At 42.6% G+C, this 26,575-nt stretch overlaps 1 protein-coding gene across 2 annotated transcripts in view; it reads left to right on the top strand.

Moving 5' to 3' along the window:
* The window catches only part of ADGB (androglobin), a 177,463-nt gene that overhangs the window by 22,378 nt on the left and 128,510 nt on the right, over positions 1 to 26,575 (top strand). For both annotated transcript variants that reach the window (XM_087718320.1, XM_087718319.1), the window contains exons 12-13: positions 10,940 to 11,030; positions 13,682 to 13,811. In XM_087718320.1, the coding sequence (XP_087574446.1) occupies positions 10,940 to 11,030; positions 13,682 to 13,811 (221 nt within the window). The remainder of the gene's footprint in view (positions 1 to 10,939; positions 11,031 to 13,681; positions 13,812 to 26,575) is intronic.

Here is a 26,575-nt window from a genome sequence, read left to right as displayed (position 1 = left end):
GTAAACTTTATCCTTTTTTAAGAACATTTTGCATAATCCACCATATTTTTATCCAAAATGCTTTAACCTTTTTACAAGTCCACCATATATGAAAGTAAGTAGCATCAGCACAATCACATCTCCAGCATTTAGGTTGTAAATTTGGATACATAGAGGCCAGTTTTTTAGGATCTAAATGCCATCTATAAAACATCTCATAAAAGCTTTCTCTCAAATTTTGGGCTTGTGTAAACTTTACATTTCTTACCCAGATCTTTTCCCATGTATCCAACATTAATGGTTCTTCAAAATTTTGGGCCCATTTTATCATACAGTCTTTAACTAATTCTGTTTCCGAATCCATTTCTATTAATGCATTATATAGTCTCTTTATATGCATTGAACTTTGATTTCTAATTTGTTTTAGTAAGTTATCCTCGTCTTGCATAAAACCGATTTTTTGATCTCTTTTCCATCTTGCCTGTAACTGCCCATACTGAAACCATGTTTGAATAACCTTTTCCTCTTTTAGTACATTCAAAGGTTTTAATTGTAGTACACCTCTTTCTAAGGTAAGAAGCTGTCTGTATGTAATTACATCCTGTTTTTGTACTATATTTATGTTTTATATTGCATGTCTAGGAATTGCCCAAATGGGTATCTTGTCATTTAGTTTGTATTGATATTTTTTCCAGACCCGCAGTAGAGCATTCCTTAAAATGTGACTTTTAAAGTTCTTATCTATCTTTTTGTCATATAGCAAGTAAGCATGCCAACCATATACCAAATCATGCCCTTCGATATTAAGTATTCTATCATCTGTTAAATTAATCCAGTCACTAATTACCGATAAAACTACTGCTTCATAATATAGTTTTAAATTGGGTAATTTCAAACCTCCTCTCTCACGCACATCTTGCATTATTTTTTAGTTTTATTCTCAGCTTCTTCCCTGCCCATACAAATTTATTAATGCCCGTCTGCCATTCTAGCAAATTCGCATCTTTTTAAAGTATTGGTATCATTTGAAAAAGAAATAAAAATTTAGGTAGAATATTCATTTTCACTACTGCTATTCTTCCCAGCAGAGATAATTGTAATTTCTCCCAATTTTTCATCTCTGTCTATATGCTGCGCCATAATGGTTCATAATTATACTTATATAGCTTCCCATTTGAGGTTGAAATATAGACTCCTAAATATTTAACCTTTTTAACTATTTCACATCCTGTCATTCCTTCTAATTCTTCCCTTTGTTTAGTGTTCATATTTGTAACTAGCATCTTTGTTTTCCCTAAATTTATTTTAAATCCGGACACTTGGCCATATTGATTAATCATATTCATTAAAACCTTACTAGATTCCTGTGGTTGGGATAATGTTATAACCAAATCATCCGCGAAAGCACGTACTCTATATTCTTGATGCCTAATCTTGATTCCCTGTAAATCATCTAAATCCCGTATTTTGTTCAACAATAATTCCAGAGTTATGATAAACAGTAATGAGGATAAGGGACAACCCTGCCTTGTACCTTTCTCGATTTTAAATGGATCTGTTAAGCTTCCATTGACTATGATTTGAGCTCTTTGTTCCTGATATATTGCTTTAATTGATTGTAAAAAATGCTCTCCTATTTGCATTTTTTGCATTATTTTCATAAAAATTGTCAATTCACTCGATCAAAAGCTTTCTCGGCATTTAGAAATATAAGCGCAGCAGGGATTTAGTTATTCTTTCCCAGATATTCCAGTATATTAACAATTTGTCTTACATTACTTCTCATTTGTCTCCCTTGTATAAAACCTGTTTGATCATTATGAATCAATTGCTGAATAACCAACATTAACCTATTCGCTAGTATTTCAGTAAAGATTTTATAATCTATATTAAGTAATGATATAGGTCTGTAATTTTTTGGTTGACTAAGATCTTGATCCTCTTTTAGTATAAGGGATATAAAGGCTGTCTTCCAAGATGGGGGTACCTTCCCTTCCATTTGGATCTTATTGAATAGTTCCTTAAGAGGTTCTACTATTTCTAATTGTAAATTTTTGTAATAAGCCGATGTCAGGCCGTCTGTACCCGGTGCTTTCCCTACCTTTAGCTGTTTAATTACCTGGAGAATTTCCCCTGAAGTTATTGGTTGATTCAATCTCTCCCTCTGCTCGTCTTTAACTATAGGTATTTTTTCTTTATCCAGGTATCCATCTATATCTAAACCTTGTATTTTGTCATTCATGTACAATCCTGTGAAAAATTAACGAAAAACCTTTTGAATCCCATCCTGTTGATACACTTCCTTCCCTTTATAATGTAATTTCGATATATTGCAAGATTTCTGTTTTTTCCTAATCAGATATGCTAACCATCTACCAGATTTATTTGCGTTATAAAAAGTGTTATGTTTTGCGTATAGCAAGTTAGTAGCCACCTGGTCTGACATCAGCATATTAAATTGCTCTCTTAATAAAGTAATTGCTTCTTTAATCTTCTTGTCTCTTGGTTTTAGTATTAGCTCCTGTTCTCTCTTCCTGATTTCTTCTTCTAGTTCAATTCTCTTTTCCCCCTGTTTACGTCTATGTAACCTATTTAAATTTATTAGAACTCCTCGCATATACGCTTTACTTGCATCCCAAACCATTTCCATAGATGTACCCTTATTCATATTAAAAACAAAATATTCTCTTAACAATTTTTTACATTCATTAATATTTTTCTCATATCTAAATAAGTTTTCATTCAATCTCTAAGTCCTTCTTGCTTGCATCCCAAATTCCAACTCCATCCAAACCGGATTATGATCTGATAAGGCTCTGGAACATATCTTCGTCTTCTTTACCCTAGAAAGCAAATCATTGGTTGTTAGTATAAAGTCAATCCTAGAAAAGGATTGGTGTCTATCGGAAAAAAATGTAAAGTCATATTCTTCTGCATTTCTTTCTTGCCAGATGTCTCTCAGTTCAAAATCATCCATCATATCGAAAAAGGACTTAGGTAATTTCGCTCGCATTCGGATATTTTGCCGGAGACCCTTCTTGTCTTTCTTGGTATCCATAACACCATTCCAGTCGCCCAATAATATGCAAGATTTATAGTCCCAATGTACTAACTTAGTATGGAGCGTTGTATAAAATTTATCTTGTTGTTGATTGGGAGCATATATTCCCATTAGAAGTATCTTTTTCCCTTCTAATACCAGTTCTACTGCAATATATCTTCCTTGAGAGTCTGCTTCAATTAATTCGGCTTTCATGTCCTTTCTTAAGTAAATAACTATACCATTTTTCTTCTCAGGAGCAGAAGCTATAAAGTGTTGTCCAAGTCTTGTATTAATCAAGTATTTCTGGTCAGTTAATCTAATATGAGTCTCTTGCAGGCAAATTATGTCATTCTTAAATTGTTTCAGATAGTGATTTATTTTCTTCCTTTTCTGTGGGGAATTTAAACCATTAACGTTCCATGTTAAGAACTTAGTTGTCATCTTTAGCTCCCTGAAGCTTTTTAAGAGCCCTCTGGAAATCCTGAAGTTTGGTTTTCGGCCTGGCTCCACCCACTGCTTCTGAACTAAGACCTGTGGCTTCTTGGACGGTAACATGTGTTTGTTGTGAAGCTTGTTGCTTTTTTAGCTCTTGTTCCATTCGCCTGGTAATCACGCGGGTTTGTCTTTGCTCCTTGGCTCCTTGTAGCTCTGAAAGAGGAAGTTGGTGCAGCCTTGATGGTCTTTGGGTGGCTTGCTGTCTATCCTGTCCTTCTTGTTCTCTTTCTCTGGATTCAGGAGGGGGGGGGGGATGTCCAGCCTTCAATATATTATGGTAAAAATCTCGAGCCTTCCATACTGAGTTAAGGCGATATCTTTGCCCCTGGTAGGTAACTGCAAGTCCGGCTGGAGCCTCCCATCTGAACTGTAGCTGACGATTTTTGAGCTCATCAACTAAGAAGGCATAGTCTTTTCTTGATCTCAACATTTTAGGTGGTATTTCCTTCAAAACAGTCACCTCCTGACCCCCAATTTGAAGCTTAGTTTTGTAAGACTCTTGCAATATTTTAGTGATTTAGTGATTTTATTAATATTTATAGGCCGCCCTTTTCCCTGAGGGGACTCAGGGCGGCTTACATAAAATAAGGGGGGGAGGGTACAAGACAATAAACGCAGAACAATACATAAAAGTAAAATAGTACACAACATTCATTCATCATTCGGGTGGGGACAGATTATCTTTATTCCCAGGCCTGACGGGCTAGCCAGGTCTTAAGGGCTGTGCGGAAGGTCTGGACAGTGGTGAGGGTACAAATCTCCACGGGGAGATCGTTCCAAAGGGTCGGAGCTACTACTGAGAAGGCTCTCCTCCGTGTGGTTGCCAGTCGACACTGACTGGCAGATGGAACTCGGAGGAGGCCTAATCTATGCGATCTAATTGGTTGCAAGGAGGTAATTGGCAGGAGGCGGTCTCTCAAGTACGCAGATCCACTACCATGGAGGGCTTTATGAGTGACAAGTAGCACCTTGAAGCGCACCCGGAGATCAACAGGTAGCCAGCGCAGCTCGCGGAGGATAGGTGTTATGTGGGCGAACCGAGGTGCACCCACTATCACTCGCGCGGCCGCGTTCTGGACTAGCTGAAGTCGCCGGATGCTCTTCAAGGGCAGCCCCATGTAGAGCACATTGCAGTATTCCAGCCTAGAGGTCACAAGGGCCCGAGTGACTGTTGTGAGGGCCTCCCGGTTCAGGTAGGGTCGCAACTGGCGTACCAGGCGAACCTGGGCAAATGCCCCCCTGGTCACAGCCGTCAGATGGTGGTCGAAAGTCAGCTGTGGATCCAGGAGGACTCCCAAGTTGCGAACCCTCTCTGAGGGGTATAAAATTTGACCCCCCAGCCTGAGCAATGGAACACTGATCGAATTATTGGGAGGGAAACACAACAGCCACTCGGTCTTCTCCGGGTTGAGTACAAGCTTGTTAGCCCTCATCCAGTCCATAATGGCCTCGAGACCCCGGTTCATCATGTCCACCGCTTCATTGAGTTGGCACGGGGCGGACAGATACAACTGAGTATCGTCCGCGTATTGATGGTATCTTATCCCGTGCCTCCGAATGATCTCACCCAGCGGTTTCATGTAGATATTAAATAGTAGGGGGGATAAGACCAAACCCTGCGGCACCCCATATGTTAGGGGCCTAGGGGTCGATCTCTGCCCCCCCACTAACACCGACTGCGACCTGTCCAAGAGGTAGGAGGAGAACCACTGCAAAACAGTGCCTCCCACCCCCACCTCCCGCAGTCGTCGCAGAAGGATACCATGGTCGATGGTATTGAAAGCCGCCGAGAGGTCAAGGAGAACCAGGATGGAGGCATGGCCTCCGTCTCTGGCTCTCCAGAGATCATCGGTCAATGCGACCAAAGCGGTTTCTGTGCTGTAACCGGGTCTGAAGCCCGACTGGAAGGGGTCGAGATAACTTGCTTCCTCCAAGGATCGTTGAAGCTGGAAGGCCACCACCTTCTCGACAACCTTCCCCACAAAGGGGAGGTTGGAGACTGGATGGTAGTTGTTAAGGACAGCTGGATCCAAAGATGGCTTCTTCAGGAGGGGTCTCACCACCGCCGCTTTAAGTGTGGCGGGGAAGTGCCCCTCGCGAAGAGAGGCGGTGACAACCGCCTGGATCCAGCCTCGTGTCACCTCACTGCTGTTGGCAACCAGCCATGAGGGACACGGGTCCCGCACACAGGTGGAGGCACTCACAGCTCTCATGGCCTTGTCCACATCCCCAGGGGCAACATCCTGAAACTCGACCCAGAGGTGGTCTACCAATTCATCCTCTTGTGCCTCGGCTGGAACTGCAGGGATGGAGTCCAAATCCGACCGAAACCGAGCAATTTTGTCCGCTAAGAATTGGGCATAATCCTCAGCTCTACCCTGCAAGGGTTCCCCCGTATCCCTCCTATTTAGGAGGGAGCGGGTTATCCTAAACAGGGCGGCTGGGTGGGACTCAGCGGACGCAACCAAGGTGGCAATATGAGATCTTTTTGCTGCCCTAAGTGCCCTGATGTACTCCTTGGTGCTGGTTGTTAGGAGTGCTCGGTTCGATTCGGATTTATCGGACCTCCATAGGTGCTCTAGGCGTCTCCTCCGGCGCTTCATCTCCCGGAGCTCCTCGGTGAACCAAGGAGGCCTCCGGGATCCACCCCCTCGGAGGGGCCGTAGTGGCGCAATCCGGTCAAGGGTCTCCGATGCTGCCGAGTGCCAGGCAGCAACCAGAGTCTCCACCGGACTGTGGGCGAGAGTATCAGGGATAACCCCAAGCTCCGTCTGGAACCTCAAAGGCTCCATACGTCACCTGGGGCGGAACCACTTGGTCGGTTCCTCCTCCCTACAGTGGGGGTTTGGTCTCCGAAAGTCGACCAAGATCACAAGTCCACTGCTCCGAGAGAAATACGAGGTCGAGCATGTGACCCACTGAGTGGGTTGGGCCCCGGATTACCTGGGTCAAGCCCATGGCCGTCATGGAAGCCATGAACTCCTGCGCCCCATCAGAGTGTTCACCAAGCGAAGGCAGATTGAAGTCCCCCAAGACCATAAGTCTGGGGAACTCAATTGCTAGCTCGGCTACCGACTCGAGGAGCGAGGGGAGGGCTGCTGCAACGCTGTTGGGAGGCAGGTACGTTAACAGCAAACCCACTTGACCCTTGAGGTCCAACTTTACCAGCAGAGACTCACACCCGACAAGCTCCGGAGCAGGGATCCTACGAGGTACTAACGACTCTCGGATAACGATGGCCACACCCCCACCCCTTCTCTGGGCTCTCGGCTGATGCAGCACCTGAAATCCTTCTGGGCACATCTCTACGAGGAGGACTCCTCCCTCCGGGCCCAGCCAGGTTTCAGTAATACATGCCAGGTCTGCCCTCTCGTCTAAAATTAAGTCCCGGACGAGGGGAGCCTTGTGAACAACAGACCTGGCATTTAGCGACAACAGCCTGAGACCAGGGTCCTGATTACTCGCGCCATCTGGCCTCGGAGTGGGACTCATAGGGCCGGAAGGAGGGATCTCTGTAACGTAGCGAACCCTCCTTCCCCGGTAATGGCCAGCCCTAAAGTCCCCGCCATATCTGCCCCTCCCTGTTACGACCGTAATGCTCCGGCCCTCTCCCGTGTCCCTGGTCCCCCCAACCACCTCAGTGCCCCCCGCATTCCTTGGCAGGTCCTCCGAATCATACATACTCATTCACTCACTCAGGCAATCCCCACGTGGCAATTAAAAACACAAAAATTACAACAATAATAATGATAAAAGTGGGATCATTCATTCAATTACACACATACCCCTAGCATATCCCATACAAAGTAAGAAAAAAAGGAGTAGAAAAAGGAAGAAAAAAAGATAACTTGCGCAGTTGTTAGGGTGCGAGTCCAGGCAGAGCCAGATGGCTCTCAGTGATCAGGATGGTTAAAATAATTACAGTAATTAGTGTCCAGTTATAGTCCAAAGAAGGTATACAGGGGCGTAGTTTGTGTCCCCCTCTTCTACAGGTTCGAATAAGTCCAAAGAGTCCGGAACAGTTGGGAGAGGCAGGGGGCTTTCTTCTACAGGTGCTGTCCCAAATAAAGCCCCAAGAGTAGTGGCAGATAATAATGTTGATGGTATTCAAAGCCAGATGTAACTGAGCTAACAGGTCTGGAGCCAGATGGAACTGAGCCAGCAGGTCTAAAGACAGATGGAACTGAGCTAGTAGGTCTGAATGTCCAAAAACCCCAACCAAAGGTGGCCAGAAATAGGAGTGCCGCAGTAAAGGGGCGTCAGATGGTAAGTGGAGAACACAAGGAAGGGCCTCACCACGACAAGGGGGGGCAAGAAGTAAACTGTGTCCAGGGACGAAGGAGGAAGGAGGGAATGCCGGGAGGGAAATGAGGTTGGATGGAAAAAGGGGCCATCCGGAGGGGCCAGTGCAGCATCGGGAACAATCGCCCTTCCAATCTGCTCAGTCCCCACACTGCTCCGATTCGTTCCTTCTCCCTCCGGAATAATGATGGTATTACGGAGCCCCAATGAGGCAATTCAATAAGCCGGGTAAAAACGCCAAAGAACACCACCGTTGCAGCCAATGTGGTGCCGCCTCTTCCACCGCCAGATAGTACAGGCAGCTCGCGGCACACAAACCCCCAAAGTTGTACAGTCCTGGGGCGCCCAAAAACGGCGGCCCCCGCAGAGGTCTGGGCTGGTTCAGTAGGTTCTCTCTCCCTCCGGGGTGATAACAGTCCCACAAGACCCCAAGTAGGCGGCTCGGTAAGCAGGATGGAATCATCTAGGCCGAAAAACGCCGACGCGGCGCCGCCCCCCCCCCACTGCCGAATGACGCGGGCAGCTCGCACACAGACCTCCGAAGTTGTGCCGTCCGGGGTCGCCCAAAAGCGGCGACCCCCACAAAGGTCTGGGCTCCTCGGGTCCTCTGAATTCCGGACATCCCCGGGACCGTCTTCGGGCACCAATTTGTTCAGTTTTTTAGGTTGTTTTCAGCGTTTGCTCGCCTCGTTAGACTGGAGCAAAACGCCTGGGCGCCATCTTCCAGTCTCGCACATGCGCAACTCTCAAATATCAAATTCCTCATATCTCTCGTAGCAAAATACACCACAATGTCTCTTGGGAGTTGCTTTTGTCTGGCAAGCCAAGAGTTAACATGATATATCTTGTCAATTTGCCATTCAAAATTCCCTCCTGGCCTTCCCATCAATTGATCAAAGGCTTCTGAGAAGATCTGCTTCAGATTTTCTTGATTTTTCTCTTAGAGGCCTCTTATCCTTAAGGCAAATTCCATCTGTCTATACTGCAACATTATAATTTCATTTTCTGCATCGCCAACCTTTTGTTGAACCACATCCATTTTCGTTACCAGATTAATATTAGAATCACTAAGATCTTCTAATCTATCTTCAATTCCTGAGACATAACCCGATAGGCACTTAAAAGCCTTGAATATCATCTCTAATTTGCTAGTTCCGAGTCTGAACCGAATCCATTAGCTCTTCTGACAATTCTTTATGAGCAGCAGATATCTCTTCCTTTATTTTAATTTCCATCGCAGCTGCATGATTTTTAAAGCCTCGGCTAAGGCCACACTTAATTCTTTTTGCAAAATTTCTCGGGTCAAAGGCTCCCCTGCAGGGGTAGGGGGGGAGTAGTGACTGTAATTTAGTTCCAGGAGCAGGCGAATTTCCAGCGCTTTTAGACGCATTGGGGGGGGGGATTTTTGCTGCTTAGAAACCATTACAGATTTAATCTTCTCCACCCAATTAGTAAATCCAGGCAAGCCGCTTATCCAGCAATTACTATTTAGTTTGGTAATAAATCACTTCTCTTTTAGTGATCTTTAAATGTTCTGAGCTCCGTAGAAATTGTCGTCAGAGCCTGACCCCTCCTACAGAGCTATTCGGCGCCATTTTCTGTGTATTTCTAGCAAGTAAATTGTCAGAAGGAATTCTTTAAAAAAATGGAGTTAAAGATTTTTACATACAATTAGAAGTTCACCAGTATTAGTTCTGCCTGCTTTGAAATCAGTAATACATCAGTCTTTGAGCTGAGGGTGGACGTGTGCCTTCGTTCTGCAAAAAAGGCAGAAGAGGTCCTTGACGCGGAGAAATCACTATGTTTCCTGGGCGGCTCCCACTTCCCATCCCAGATTTATGTTCTGGTGGGGTTAATTGGAGCGCTGCCCAAACATAGCTTGCTTGCCTTCTTCTCCTTGGCCCGGAGAAGAGGTAATCAAACTGCCAAACACTTGATGGATACTGTTTAGATAGTTTAATGCAGCCAAGAATCCGGAGCTGTTAAAAACAACAACCTCCTCAGGCCCCGCCCCCATTGCCATTCTTATTCCACTCTTTGCAACGGGATAAATTATGTTGAAGATTACAACATTGTTCACAAGAACAGTACTGATATGATACATAAGCATTCAAAAATGAGAAGCATTTGACTTTGCATGATTGTCCCCATATGTGTGATTTGCATAGTAAATTTATTTGAAATATATTTCATGTGTGTATATTAGGTAATGTACAGAGCAAGAAAAAATAATAGACCTCAAATAATAATAAATGTATTATCCTAAAAGCTGTGATGGGAAAAATCTAATGGGATTTTTACAAATATTCTAATTCGCCTACATTGTCCTTGAAAGCAGTTTAAAAACTGCATTTAGTTCAGAATTACTGCATTATCAACTGGAATCAGTCATGATTCAGTTAGGTGCTCCAGTTAATGGAATGGGTTTCCTAAAATGAGTGGACAGGTGAATAATTCCCTTTTCTGTCTGAAGTCTTTCCACCATGAAAAATGGATTTTGAGGATTGGATGATTATATACAGATTAGCCTGTTCAAGTGGTGCTGTAAGAAAGCTTCAACCATACAAACAGTTTATGAACTTTGACTTGAATCTGTAAATTTTATGCAGAAATGTATGTCCTTATGTAACAACTTTCCTTTTGAATCTGTAAGTTTACACAGCCTGCTCTAACTTCACTAGTCCCATAATATATAGGTAGTCCTCAGTTTACAATATTTCACTTTGTGACTGTTTGAAGGGTTATCCACTGCAAATAAAGTTTAAAGATAACAGTCATGTAGTAAATGTCTACAGTAAAGAGTCTTGAAATTACCCATCAAAAGACTAAACCTGAAGAATAGACTGAAGATATGTTACAATATTTTGCAGGATGCTAATTATATGTTGTATTGACTTTAAAGAAACTATTTCTTATACAGTATGTCTATATATAAAGTTAGTGTATGCAGATTTATGAAAATCTATTTTCTAGTTTGGCAAATATATTTTTACTCCTTGGATGAAATAGAAATGGCCACCCTAATATTATAAATGTATTGATCTTTCAGAGAACAAGTTTGAGTCTGTTGTCTTTGTAGAGGATGCTTATTTCTTGCATTTCACTGTTGTTTCTTTTCAGAAATTGTAATTAAAAAACCTGAACAATTTATTGAGCTTGCTAGTCCTTTTCTGAACTTCAGAGTTCCTGCTATACCTATACCAAGAGACACGTAAGTAGATCAATCAGTGGGCTTCACTGAGTATAATTCAGTATTGTGTAGTGGCAAAAAGTATAATTAAAATTATTTTAATTATAGTTAACCCCTGAGAAGCATGGGGATAATCTACAGAAATGAAAAAGGTCTGTTTCAGGGTAATTTTATTCTTATAAAAATGTAAACATTATTGTAATAGTTAAATTTCAAAAATCTTATGTAGAAATGCAACATATTCTAGATTTCCAAAATACTGAAATATGCTTGAATGTTTTAGTATTATTTCAGTATAGCAACATAATGCTGTTGGTATGCTATTATAGCCATTCCTATATGTGGAACTTTTCCATTTCTGTTACATATTGATAATTTTTCATTTTTTAGCAATAGCAATAGACTTATCTACCACTCCATAGTACTTTAGTGCATTCTCTGGCAGTTTATAATGTCAGGATATTGTCCCCAACAATCTGGGTTCTCATTTTACTGACCTCAGAAGGATGGAAGGCTGAGTCAACTTTGAGCCATCAGGACTGAACTCCAAGCTGTGGATAAAGTTAGCCTGAAATATGTCTGGGTTCCAAGTAATCCGTCGCAAGCAAGAATCTGAGGCAGGTGGATTCCTCAAAGAATAGCTTTATTTGGAAAGATCAAATTGGCACATATCTGGTGAAAACCCCTTGGTTTTCACCTAATTAAAAGTAAAAGTTTTTCCTCCAAGCCTAAACAGTCAGTCACATGGCCCAATCAATGCAGTGTCCGCTAGTCTGGTGACATCACACCTCCTTCCCCCAGCCAGGTGTGAGAACATCCTTGGTTCTCATGAGAAAGAATTTTATTTTGACTACACAACCCAGTTATTTTCAGAGAGGGCTTATTTTTGGGAGAGGGCTTATTTTAGCGCATGTGCTCAAAAGCCTGATTGGGCTTATTATCCAGAGAGGCCTTATTTTGGCGAAAACAGGGTAGAATTGGCATAAATATTGAAATGGTGGATAGCTTCTGCCTTTTAGAATCAACTGTCAATGGTAAAGAAGCCATCTGTGAAGAAATATGCTACATACTAGCACTTAGTAGGATAGCAATGAAGTCCTTGGAACAGATAGCCAGATGCTGTGATATGTATGTATGTATGTATGTATGTATGTATGTATGTATGTATGTATGTATAGCATTTAGATTATATACCACTTTATAATGCTTTACAGCAGTCTAAGCTGTTTACAGAGGCAGCATCTTGCTCCCAACAAAGATCAAGTACAGGCAATCCTTGATTTACAACAAGGATTGATTTACAACAGTTCATTTAGTGACTATTCATAGTTACAACAGCACAGAAAAATGACTTGTGACTTTTTCACACTTATGAACATTGCAGCATTCCCATGGTCATGTGATCAAAATTCACATGCTTGGCAACTGACTCATATTTATGATGTCCTGGGATCTGGTGATCACCTTTTGCAACCTTCTAACAAGCAAAGTTACCAGATTCATTTAACAACCATTTTATTTACTTAACAACTGCAGTGCTTCACTTAACAATTGTGGCAAGAAAAGGCATAAAATGGAGCAAAATTCAATTAACAACTGTCTCACTTAGCACCACATGTTTTGAGGTCAATTGTGGTCATGTCGAGTACTACCTCTACTAATCAGGCAGTTGTTTTCCCTGTGTTAACAGGATTCAAAGAATATTGATACTTTTAAATGTTGGCACTGAAAACTTTTGAGAATGCCATGGGAAGCCAAGAAAACAAATGGATCATAAAACAAATCAATCCAGAGTTCTCATTTGATATACAAATGATCAAGTTCAAATTATAGTATTATGCAAATATCTAGCTGTCAAGAGAAGGCTCTAATGCTGGGAAATCTGATCACCAGGATGGACTCAGTTAAGCTCTAAAAAACCCGAAGGGCCAGGTTCAGGACATACCACCCTAAAAAGGTCAATCTATGTGATTGCTGAGAGTTGACAAATAATCAATTTTCAATAAGACATCTTCAAAGGAAAGAAATATACCATGATATACAGTATATCAAATCTTCCCCTGGATTGACATTACGTTAAGAGCTTGAGAGATATTTTTGAAGCACAATAGAACATTATTTCTGCAGTTAATTGTATTCAGGGTGTTTTAATATTTGAAGGACTTTTAATATTATGTGCTACACTCTTCAGTTATACTTTATGTACAATGGTCCAGATAATATATAAATAGAAAAATCACTTCAAACCATCCTTGTTTATAGACCTGGAATCAAAGTCATTTGATTGATTGTGGGATATTGGTCTTGCCAGATGTATAGCAATTCCTATTAACTGGTTGGTTTAACGTGAGGAACTAAGGGAATTGGGGGGGGGGGAATTAACAAGTATAGAGTTGCTGCAACAGAAGAAAATTTGGGTATATGCGTGAAGACTAGAATTTGATATCAATTTCCAGGGGAAAATGGATGCATACATAAATATTTATTTATTACATTTATATTCCAAGGCAACCATTTAATAGAGAAATCAACATTTCAGGATATCTGGAAATGGTGAGAGCGATATTTTAGTCCATGTATCAAAATTAGGGAGATAAAAATGTTCAAAACAAGAAGATGAGGATTTAGCTTGCTTTTATTTTTAAGACAAATGTTTATTTGTATCTCTTTAGCCACTTTCCACCATCCACTTTTAAAAAGGGAAATCTTCCAGCATCCAGCCTTCCTTGTGTCACTGAAAGTGATGAAAGTGCATTTGACAGTTCTGGAGATACGAATATCAGTTTAGAAGAAAACTCTCAGGTTACGATGTTACTATTTTTATTTATTTATTTATTTATCCATCCATCCAATTTCTGTAATTGCTCAACTCAACCAAGTGACTCTGGGTGGCTTACAATTCTAAAATTCTAAAACAATAAAAACATCCCCCCCAAAAAATAACTATAAAGAGCAATTGTGGCGATTATTCAGCTAATAGTAAAACCAACTAGCAGAGGCCTTAATAGATTCAGAGCCCCAGACCTGGACACATTGCCAAGTTTTTAAAGCTTTGCAAAAAGCCAACAGGATTCTAATCATTGTAATCTCCAAAGGGAGAATGTTCCATAGGGCAGGGGCTAAAACCCTGTCTTCTAGTTCCCAACAGTTGACACTCTGGGTGATGGAACCTGCAGCATGCCCAATATGTTGGATCAAGTTGGATGAGTAGAAACTCTTGGAAAAAGACTGTTCCTCAGGTAACTTGGTCTCAAGCCATGAATTGCATCTTGAATTGCACTCAGAAACAGACTGACAGCCATTGCAGCTCACGGAGTAGTGGTGTTTCATGTGCCATGCCAGTACCATTTATTACCCATGCAGCCACGTTTTTCACCAATTGAAAATTCCAAATACTCTTCAAGATCAGCTCCATGCAGAACACTATGTATACTATATTTATATTTTTATATTTATATACATAGATATTTTTATTTTATATATCTCTATACATTTATATTTAATTAAATCTAATTCAAGCCAATATTCAGATGAGATGCCAACATTGCCAGCCTCCATAGAGTGGAAGGACTTGCTTAAGATAGTTGACCCCAATGCCTCATTGATCCAGATCAATTCTTATGAGTCATTGAGGATTTTCCCTACAATCTGGAATTAATTCCTCTGAATATGTAGTCAGAGGACTACTTTAGAACAGAGAGGTGACCAGGGATTGGTTTTTAAACCCTTGTTTGCTTTTTGGTTTATGAAGGATTTCCAAGGAACAAAACAATCACAGAGACATATAGAGAAATGGAAGAGAAAGACCTAAAGTAAATTTCACAAAACATAAAAAGAGCTCAGACTTGAGTCTACACCATGGCAATATGGGCAGCAAACCATTCAATTTTCTATTCTTATTGCAACTGTGCTTCAATGGCCCTATCCCCTCTTACAAGGAATGAGGGCAAGAAGACTCTCATTTCACTAACATTAGGCTACATTTGTCTAACATTTTACTAGCAATAGCAGTAGACTAGTACAGTTGGTTACTTGGGGTTCTTAGAAATTATCTGAGAATAATTTTAGTTTGTTAGCTCTGAGAAAGTGGATATAAAATTATATTGTATTATTAGCCCCTTGTAAACTGCATCCTTACCCCAGCTGACTCCTTCAGGAATCTGGCTGGGCATGATCAGCTGGATCTGAGAGAGAGTCAATGTTTCACAAAGGGAAGGAGTAATGTTGGTTGTCTTGAAAATAACATCTTAAGTAACAATCAAAAACATTTCTTCCTCTTGAATAGATTTTTTGTGGTTCCAGCTATTTTGGACCAGTTTCACGAAGTCTTAACTTTCCCTTTTTAGGAAATATTGTTGAGAAAGTGGTGAGATTACAGTTAGAAGAAATAGTTTCTCTGGCTCACTGTCAGTTTGTTTCAGACAAACTGGATAATTGTTGTAGTTGAAAACTTTAATTAAGACTTGATTGGGGACTGGTTCTTCCTGGTCTTTCCGGTCAGTAGCCTTTATTTCCATTAATTATCATATTTGTATGGGCTCCTTGAAATTTGATGGCATTGGGTTATGGTGTTTTCACTCCTTCTGGAATGGAAAATCTCATTCAGTAGCTGAGGAAAAGGAGAGATTAGTCTGGTGGCTGCTAACATATATCCTGCTATAGGGTTCAGCTGTCTCTCATGTTTTTAAACATTTATGTGAAGCCTTTGTAAGAGGTAAATCTGCCAATTTGGTCTGAAGTCTCCTCAGTATGCATTTCCACTTGGAGCTAGTCTGGAGATCTTCTGGAAGTCAATCTGGTATTTGGAGGCTCTGAGAGACTAAATTAGAAGGAACAAGCCAAAGAATGATCACTGCAAAATGGAGTTACTGTTTTCTAAAAATACCTACCTCTCTCTCAGCTCTGGTTGGGACTATGGTATTTCCAGAAACATCTATTAATTAGTCTTTTCATAAGTAAAAAGCTGTAGTCCCGCATTTCTATGAATGTTAGGATAAGAGACACAAAAGACAATATTTTTTATTATAGTTTCATCCCTGTGTATTAATCTATCCCCAAAGATCCAAATGGCATTCTCCCTGATGGTATTTACAGAAATCAAACTGTTTTATAAAACTTTTAATCTATAATTTTACTGTAAAGCTGTTGCCAGTTCACAGACACTGGGATAGATAGATTATGGATTTTATTTTATACACTGCTTTATTGTGTACCATTGGGAATATATATTAATATTATAAATATCATAAGCATTAAAAGATTTACATTCCCTGTAAAAGTAATGTATCCTTAAATAAAGAGGTTGTTACCAACTAATACAAAGTCAACAGGAAAGCTAAGACTTCCTGGGGGCGGAGCCTGTCGCCGAAGGAGCTCAACGGAGCTCCTCTCAGAGTTCTGGTCTGTATATCTAATTAAGATCAATAGATATCACCCCTTTTTGGCAGAAAGGGGCAGGCAGAAGCTCAGGTGCTAGGATTTATTCGTAGTTCACAGCCCCTTTTCTTTTTTTTTTTTGGGCTGCGAACGGAGAAAAGATCCAGCGTAACTGAGCTCTTATCTCCAGCCAGTTCTTCTCAGCTGCTTTTTTTTTGCAGCCCTAGACAGGCGATCCCCCCCTCAGGACAATGATAAACTGCTTAAAGCAACTTAAGACTAACACGAGCGGGTTTTACTCCTGTGATGTTCCTTTTTTTATAACTATCTAAACACCAGCCTCGTTTTCCTTTGAAACTTCTTTGTTCAACCGTGCTACAAAATGGCGTTTTTACTGTGTTGGTGATTGATGACGTAATTAACCGGCTTTATCTCCCCGGAGACTGCTACTCATTAACAAGCAAAATCTACAAATAACTTATTGAGAACTGAGCAGGTGAAGACACTGTTTATCTGTTTATTCTCAGCTTTTATCTATAATGCCTCCCAGGTCTAAGCAGGCAAAACGCTCCCCCCCGCATGTGCTTAAAGAACTTGTTAGTAAATCGCTGCCCTTGCCTCCTACACCCCCTACTGGAGATTCCTTAACACAGGAGCTTCTTTTTCAAATACTCAATGATTTTAAACAAGAAATCAAAGAATTTGTGCTGGATTTATGCGACAAAATACAGACTAAGATTGCCCAAATAAAGGTGGATATGTTTGAAGCTATGTCTACTTTGACAGATTATATCGAAGAAATGGAGACTAAACTGGAAACTTTGGAGGAGGCTAATTCTAATTTGACTTCCAACATCCAAGCATTACAACAAGAGATTAGAGATACTCAAACACAACTTATAATGATAAATTATAACAGAAAGGCGTTTGCAATAAGAGTCAGAGGACTGCCCGAAAAGAAAGGAAAGAACTTGAAACAGACGTTTGTAGAGGCTTTCAGCCAAGCGGTGGGAAGTCCGGGATTCAATTTTGATTGGAATATTCGAAAAATCTATCGCCAGAATTCGTGTGTAGCAGAACAACGACAGCTTCCAAGAGACATAATTATATACTTTTTCACAAGAGAATCCAGAAATGTGATCATCCAAAAGTTTTACAACAACAGGCTGCGAATCGATGGGCAAGATTTGTTTGTCTTTAAAGAAATACCACTCCAGATGCTGCAAGCAAGGAGAGACTATACTTTTTTAACCCAAGAGCTTAGAAATCGTCAAATACAGTATAAATGGGAAGCTCCAGTTGGAATCACAGTTACACTCGAGAATCAAAGATTTCGTCTCAATTCTGTTTCGGAAGCTCGGGACTTTTATTATAAAACTCTGAAGGCGGGGCTTCTTGACTCACTCGGAAATGTGGAAAGACAAGGTGAAGGAAAGACAAGCAGCAATTCACTTGGTTACAAGATGGAGGGAGTTGTTCTCCCCCTACCGGAGAGGCAGAAGAGCGGAAACTGAGGATTTAGCCATATTTTCAAAGCAGCGGGACACGTGGTTATAAGGCAGAGGGTTGCCTTCTCTTTCCGGAAGGGCAGAAGAGTAAAGAATAAAGATCCAGCGATGTCTTTAAAATACTTTTTAAGCTCTTGGACTGATTAAAATTTTAGGATTCCTGTTTGGTACGAAATGGTAAAGCTGTGTACCGATGAGGAATGGAAAGAAGCATTGCTTATTTTGGACAGATATTGTATGGGATCCACAGAACAAGGAAAGAAATAGGCGGGTATCGCAGTTTTTACATGGGAACTGGGGCCATCGTACATCGTATCGCAACTCATTATGGCGGGAACTTCTGCGCATCCTTCGCGCAGCTCGGGTTAGGCCATTTTTAAAATGCGGGAACATTAACAGTTGACGTTGAACCACGGAGCTGTTTAAACGCCGGAGAATTGCAGTGTTATCTAATGGTTAGACAGTCTTGTGAGGCGTCAAAAATAAATATATTTTGATTTTTATTAAAGCATATGTTTTTTATGAGGGGTACTCAGCATTACGAAAATTATAGAAGTGGTACACATATGTCAAAAGTTTGGGAAACACTGATTTATATTATGCCTCCAGGTATAAAGCTGAATCTAGACCATACAGTATTTATGTATAATTTATGTGTAAACACATTGTTCAGATTAAGCTTCATCTTATTAGCGAATATGCAGCCTCTTACTTATACCAGTTATTGGTTTAAAACATTAACAGCTTCTCTAGTTTGAAATCTAGATTTGATTTCTTTTTCAGAGGCAGATTCTGAACTTAATTACAACCATTAAAATGGAGAGCTTAATACAAAATCAGTTACATGTGTTTGCAATCTTGCAGGATATCTGACAGCTTTGATATTTGTTAAAAAAGAGTTTGGAGAGGATTTTCCTTACTACTCTTCTTTTTATATATTGATTTAAATGATTTATTGATAGCTTGAAAAAGGAAAAAAGTCATTCTCCTCAATTAGCCAAATGGCCCTCCTTTTTATGCAGACAGTGCTGCTTGCTGTCACAAACTGGATTGTGACTTCCAGTGAGGGCACCATGAGCTAAATATCCCTGAAGGAGCAGGGTCGGCATTTATGGCAGAGATTGGCAGCCAGATGCTCAGTTGTGGCTCACAAAATCTCTCTGAAAAAAGAAGACATGTACTCTGGAACCTCATTTCTTAATCACATTTGGAATTTTTTTAACTGCTTTTAAACTATTAACCTTTGGAAAGCAAGCTTTTATCACATTCATTGGGTGAATCCCTTTCTCCTTAGCAAAAGCATTTTTAGGTACACGTTCAAGAATCCAGAAAAACATTTTTTTAGAATAAACAGCAAACAGGGCAATTAAGAGTATTGATTTTGAAAAGTTAAAATCAGGCTAAAGGTCCAGATGGATTTGAAAGAAGGCTTTGAAATTAATTGTAAGAATCCTTCATTTTTCATTTCATTTAATGAATTTATAGGCCGCCCAATCCCAAAGGACTCCAGGCGGCTTACAACAATACATTTTAAAAATAGAAAAGTTAAAAACACAGAAACATAGATTAAAAAAAGTCACAACATACACCCAGTCTAATCGAGGCTGGACCTCAGTCATGAGGTCAACAGCCCAGGGCCTGCTGGAATAGCCAGGCCTTAATAGCCTTTCGGAAGGCCATGAGAGTGGGAAGGGTCCGGATCTCTGGGGGCAGTTTATTCCAGAAGGTCAGAGCGGCTACAGAGAAGGCCCTCCCCCGGGTGGTTGCCAGCCAACATTGTCTGGCTGACGGCACCTGGAGAAGGCCCACCCTGTGCGATTTTATCGGTCATTGGGAGGTATGTGGCAGAAGACGGTCTCGCAGATATCCGGGTCCTAGGCTATGTAGGGCTTTAAAGGTGATGACCAGTACCTTGAATTGCGCTCAGAGACCAATAGGAAGCCAGTGCAGCTCGCGGAGGATAGGTGTGATGTGGGTGTACCTTAGTACACCCAATATTGCTCGCGCGGCTGCATTCTGGACTAATTGTAGTCTCCGAACACTTTTCAGGGGCAGCCCCATGTAGAGCACGTTACAGTAGTCAAGCCTTGAGGTGACAAGGGCGTGAGTGACCGTGTGAAGTGCCTCCTGATCCAGATAGGGCCGCAACTGGTGCACCAGGCGAACCTGGGCGAAGGTCCCCCTAGCCGACAGGTGATGTTCTAGCATCAGCTGTGGGTCCAGGAGGACTCCCAAGTTGCGGACCCTCTCTGAGGGGAGCAGATTTTCACCCCCCAGGCATATGGATGGACTAACCAAACTGTCCTTGGGAGGCAACATCCATAGCCACTCAGTCTTGTCAGGATTGAGTGCGGGTTTGTTCACCTCCATCCAGACCCTGACAGCTTCCAGGCACTGGCACATCACTTCCACCGCTACACTGAGTTGGCACGGGGCGGAGAGATACAACTGGGTATCATCCGCATATTGATGGTATTTGATCCCGTGCCGACGAATGATCTCACCCAGTGGCTTCATGTAGATGTTAAATAAGAGGGGGGACAAGACCGAGCCCTGTGGCACCCCATATTTAAGGGGCCTAGGGGTCGACCTTTGTCCCCCAACCAACACCGACCGCGACCTCTCAGAGAAGTAAGAGGAGAACCACCATAAAACGGTGCCTCCCATTCCCACCTCTTCCAGCCGTCGCAGGATACCATGGTCGATGGTATCGAAGGCCGCTGAGAGGTCAAGGAGCACAAGGATAGAGGTGTGTCCTCCATCCCTGGCCCACCAGAGATCATCGATCAGTGCGACCAAAGCGCTTTCGGTGGAGTATCCAGGCCTAAATCCAGACTGAAAGGGATCCAGATAATCTGCTTCATCCAAGGTCCGTCGGAGTTGTAGGGCCACCACCTTCTCAACAACCTTCCCTAAAAAAGGGAGGTTGGAGACCGGACGATAGTTGTTGAGAATAGCTGCGTCCAGAGAAGGCTTCTTAAGGAGGGGTCTTACCACCACTTCCTTCAAGGATTGTGGGAAAGATCCCTCCTTCAAAGACGAGTTAGTAATCCTCTGGAGCCAGCCTCGTGTTACCTCCCTGCTGGTCGAGACCAGCCAGGAGGGGCACGGATCTAGCAAACAGGTGGAGGCACTCATTGCTCCCATGGCCTTGTCCACTTCCTCAGGGGTGACAAGCTGGAACTCGTTCCAGGAAATCTGAGCAAGACCTTCCCTTGGTACCTCCGTTGGTACTGTCCAACTGGAATCTAGGTCTGTCTAAATCTGAGTGATTTTGTCCAACAGAAACTGAACAAACTCCTCAGCCCGTCCCTGTAAGGGTTCCCCCGCATCCTCCCCTTTTAGGAGGGAGCGGGTTATCCTAAACAGGGCAGCTGGGTGAGATTCTGCGGACGCAATAAGAGCGGAAAAATGTGCACATTTTGCCACCCATATCGCCACTAAATAAGTCTTAATAAAGGCTCTTAATAGTTTTCTGTCGGATTCGGAGTTGCTAGCCCTCCAACGTCGCTCTAGGCATCTCTTTTGGCGCTTCATCTCCCGGAGTTCCTCGGTGAACCAAGGTGCCCTCCTGGATCCACTGCTGCGGAGAGGCCACAAAGGCGCAATCCGATCCAGAGCCCCAGTCACTGTTGCATTCCAGCTGGCGACCAAGGCATCTGTCGGAGTGTGGGCAAGAGAGTCAGGTATCTCCCCAAGCTCCATCTGAAATCAACGTGGGTCCATCAGGCGCCTTGGGCGGAACCATTTAATTGGCTCCACCTCCCTGCAGAGGAGGAGTAGCTTCCAAAAGTCAAGCCTCAGCAGGAAGTGATCTGAGCATGACAAGGGCAAGGTCTCTATCCCCCTTAGTTCAAGATCACGTCTCCACTGCCCCAAGAGAAACACAAGGTCGAGTGTGTGTCCCACTCTATGAGTCGGACCCTGAATTACCTGGGTCAAGTCCATGGTTGTCATGGAAGCCATGAACTCCTGCGCTCCATCAGAGCGTTCACCCAGTGATGACAGGTTGAAGTCCCCCAGTACTATTAGTCTGGGGAACTCGACTGCCAACCCGGCTACTGACTCAAGGAGCGCAGGCAGGGCTATTGAGACGCAGCTGGGAGGTAGGTACGTCAAAAACAAGCCCACTTGAACCCCTAGGTCCAACTTCAAGAGCAGAGACTCACACCCCACAGTCTCTGGAGCACGGATCCTGCGAGGAACTAATGATCCTCAGATAATAACTGCCACTCCCCCACCCCTTTCTCTGGTGTCGAGGTTGATGGAGCACCTGAAACCCTTCTGGGCACATTTCCGAGAGGGGGACTCCTCCCTCATGTCCCAGCCAGGTTTCAGTAATACATGCCAGGTCCGCCCCCTCGTCAAGTATTAAGTCCCGGACAAGGGGAGTTTTATGGATCACAGACCTGGCATTTAGCAGCAGCAACCTGAGGCCAGGGCCCTGGCTTCTCTTGTCACCAGGTCCTGGAGTTGAGCTTAGAGGGCCGGAACAAGGGATCGCTGTAACGTAACGAGCCCTCCTTCCCCGGTAATGGCTAGCCCTGTAGCTCCCGTCATACCTGCCCTTCCCAACCATGACCGGAATGCTCCGACCTGCCCCCGTCCCCATAGACCCCCCCCCCTCTCCCATGGCCCCCGTTTTTCTTGGCAGGCCACATCTATCAATCATTCTAGGGCCAGAGGTAGGCCTGGGCCCCCTGCCACTTCTGCTTATGCACTCAGTGGAGGGGGCACCAGGCTGTGTTCCTGGTCCTCTCATGTGTACTACACAACCATTCTCTCATTCATACCCCACTGTAATCGTTTAAAACGTACAAAGTTACAATAACATGGTAGTATAAAATTAATTAATTTAAATTAAAAGTGGGTTCATTCTTCGCTATTCACACCATACATACTCCACCCCAGTAAAAATTGCGCAGTTCTCAAATTTCGCCCAAGCGGATTCGTGCAGTTCGGAGCCGGAACTGGTGTTGGTATAGGAGGGGGAATTCCCAGTCTTTCTCCTCCCTCGTGGGTCCGGAAAAATATAAAGTGCAAAGAGGGGGGGTAGGAGGCCCTGAGTCTGAGAATGGCCAAAGCGGTTTCAGGGGGGGAAGTAGACACCAGTTAAAGAGGGTGGTTAAAGTCACGGCCGCGTCCCCCCGCTTCTCGTCATTTCCTTTCGGCATATGCGCGCGACACAACAGGCTACAGAGCTGCCAGCACCCATAGGAAATTACTATTCTTTGACTTCCTTAAGGAAAAATATGATAGGATGGGACTATAAGAGTTGGACATTCGAGCAGCGGCCCCCAAACTTTTGAGCACTTGGAACCAGTTCTGTGGAGAGAGGTTTTCTGTGGACCAGAGGGGATGTGGTTTCATGTGCTGCCAGCTTCCCATGGGTACCTAGAAGAAACTAAAGGTTATAGTTGAAGGAGAAATATATTTAAAATCAGTTATTTAATTCAGAATGGAGCAAAATATTTTTAGCATTGGATGTTTTCAAGGATATGTATGAACAGTGGGCTCAGATGTTAATTTCAGGAATGTCTCATAATACATAGATGGTATATAAATGATGTTACAGAAGATGAAGCAGTTCTACCAGACTGACATTGATTTGAATGTGGATTTAGATTTAGAAATGGCAAACTACAACAATAATATGGGGGAAATAATGTACTCGGTATAGAAATGAAACCAATTGATGTGTTAATTAAAAGATTATTAATGTACTACTTATTAATTAAATTAAGTAAATTAATAATTAAATTGAAATAACAAACTACAAGAGTAATTTAGATAACTTTCCTGTACTGGATTTATAAAACAGATCTGTAAAAAAGAAATCTGTTAAAGTTTTGAAGGGTTTTCTGAAAAGGGAGAAATTAAAAAAAAAAGAAATCTAGCTCCTAGATATCATTGAAGTGATTAAAAAACAAGGTTGTTAAAAGTACAGGGCAGGAATATAAATTTGGTTTATTTGATCAAGGTTAAAATAGATAAGTCTGGTATAGTTTCATGAATTTTGTTGACCAAGAATGAATCATGAGGTTGTAAGATTTTTTTTATAGCTAAGGGATGAGATATGGGGAGATAAGAGCATTTTTTTGTATTATAAGACAAGATGATAAGTTACTAAAATTGTTTATGCTTGTTGTAATGAAGAGGCAGTTATGTCTTTATATGCTTCCTTTTTTCTTTCTTTTGTAGTTCTATTCTCTTGCATTTCCTTTTCTGCATTTTCTAATTTTTTACTCATGTTTTTAGTTTGTATTAGTGTTTTATCTTTTAACTGTAATCTCTAATAAAACTATTATAAAAATCATGCTGGATTGTGATAAGACCAGTACAAAACACAAAATACAACAATAAGAAAGGATTAAGAAAATCCCAAATTTAGACTATAAATCAGTGTGCAGTTCAAAACCAGTATTAAGATGGAATTTGTTGACAGAATCATTACTAGTTATTTTTTTTGTCATTTTATTGAGTTTGTATGCTGCCCTATTCCCGAGAGACTAGTTGTTGGTATCAAATAAAGTGACTAAGTTCTCTGATGGTAGACAAGAAAGAATGTCAATGTAGCCCTAAGTCCTGATGCTCTCATTTAACAGTATCACAAATATAGTGGAAAATGTCGATGACAAGATGAAACCAATTATATTAAAGAAGGTTGTGAATTATAATCATTTCTTATTTTCTATATATTCAATTCCTAAAATGTTGCTAATTTGGAATTTCAAATTACAAATAATGGTATAATATAAGGATGCTAAGGGAAGTCTACTTAGCTTTTAACTTGACAAGCATATAAAAATATGTTGAGGTTTGATAGTGATCTGGTTTTATTTGTAAATCCATATCAAGCTGTTTTTACTAGATTATATTAAATCAGTCAAGTTATATAAATAATTACATATAATAAAAAGAGTATTTAGAATGTTTTCGGACTAGCTTCATCATAATGAGAATCTTCTCTAATTAATGAGTTGATTCTCATACTGATAATGAGACTAGGTGTTGTTCTGTAAACAATATTAAGGGTAGCTCACTGGAATTTTTGTGTGATCAGCTTAACCCCTTTCTTAATAAATTGTGTTTAGAAAAAATCATAAATATTTTTTTCTTGAATGTTAGCGTTCTGGCATCAACAAAAGAGAGGACCAAAAATAATTGGATTGGAAGATACCTAAGGTGACCAGACGTCCCGCATTTGGCGGGACAGCCCCGCTTTTTCATACATTTTCCAGCGTCCCGCACACTTTTTTAAAGAGCACGCTTTTTTTGGCGCTTGCAGCTCCCGCCCATCAGCTGCTAGCTCGCTGGGCTGGCTCATCATTCTGTTCTATCCTACCTACAAGTTTAAGCCAGCCCAGCCTGCCGCTCACTGATTTAATTGGCCTGGACTCCAGCCAATCAGTGAGCTGGCTGGGACGGAAAATTTTCCATCCCAACCAGCTCACTGATTGGCTGGACTCCTTAGCTGAGGACGCCTGCGCGAGTCTCCATTTTATTTCGTCTTTGTTTTGGGGTTGCAGCTGCGCTTACTCACTGGTGGTGAGTAAATCATGTTCATGTAATGTTATGATTTGGTACCGTGGGAATCGGGAGGCGCTGGGGGGAGGAGACAGCCCCCTTTGCGGAGTTCACAGCCAGCCCCTGTGCTGCGCTGGCACGGGCGGCAAAAGCTCTGGAACCACGTGGAAGTTCTCGAGCGACTGTTAAAAGGATTTTCCTCCCGCCCCAGCTGAGTGAATGAATTTGGGATCGCCGGGGCAGGAGAGCGAGGGAGCAGCTGCCCGAGAACAGTGTCAAAAGGATTTTCCTCCCGCCCCGGCTGAGTGAATGAATTTGGGATCGCCGGGGCAGGAGAGCGAGGGAGCAGCCGCCCGAGAACAGTGTTAAAAGGATTTTCCTCCCGCCCCGGCTGAGTGAATGAATTTGGGATCGCCGGGGCAGAAGAGCGAGGGAGCAGCCACCCGAGAACAGTGTTAAAAGGATTTTCCTCCCGCCCCGGCTGAGTGAATGAATTTGGGATCGCCGGGGCAGGAGAGCGAGGGAGCAGCCGCCCGAGAACAGTGTTAAAAGGATTTTCCTCCCGCCCCGGCTGAGTGAATGAATTTGGGATCGCCGGGGCAGGAGAGCGAGGGAGCAGCCGCCCGAGAACAGTGTTAAAAGGATTTTCCTCCCGCCCGGCTGAGTGAATGAATTTGGGATTGCCGGGGCAGGAGAGCGAGGGAGCAGCCGCCCGAGAACTTCCACATGGTTCAGGGGCTTCTGCCGGGCGGCGGGAGCCCCGGAAGCAAGTGGAAGTTATTTTGAAGACTGAAACAGACTCCAGTGTTAACAGTTCTCGGGCGGCTGCTCCCACGCTCTCCTGCCCCGGCGATCCCAAATTCATTCACTCAGCCGGGGCGGGAGGAAAATCCTTTTCGGTTTAACACTCCAACACCACAGCTGTTTGCCTTTGCCATCATGACAGACCAGTCCACCTTCGACAAGTCACAACTCCTATTTTTAGGTATCCTGGTAGCCCTGGCAGAAAGGGGTTCTACAGAAGTAGATAAAATGGCAAACTTCACCAGCTGACGTGGCTGTATCGTAAAAGGTCTGAGGGAGAACTCATTGTCCGTGGGAAAAACGTCGGGGCAAATTCCACCTGTTCTGTGGTTTCGAGATGCGCAGAAGTAG

The sequence above is a fragment of the Thamnophis sirtalis genome, unplaced genomic scaffold (assembly GCF_051295495.1).
Source record: "Thamnophis sirtalis isolate CommonGarterSnake01/CBP01778 unplaced genomic scaffold, rThaSir2_p1.2 scaffold_6, whole genome shotgun sequence".
Lineage (NCBI taxonomy): Eukaryota > Metazoa > Chordata > Lepidosauria > Squamata > Natricidae > Thamnophis > Thamnophis sirtalis.
This window is presented reverse-complemented; position numbering and strand designations above follow the sequence as displayed.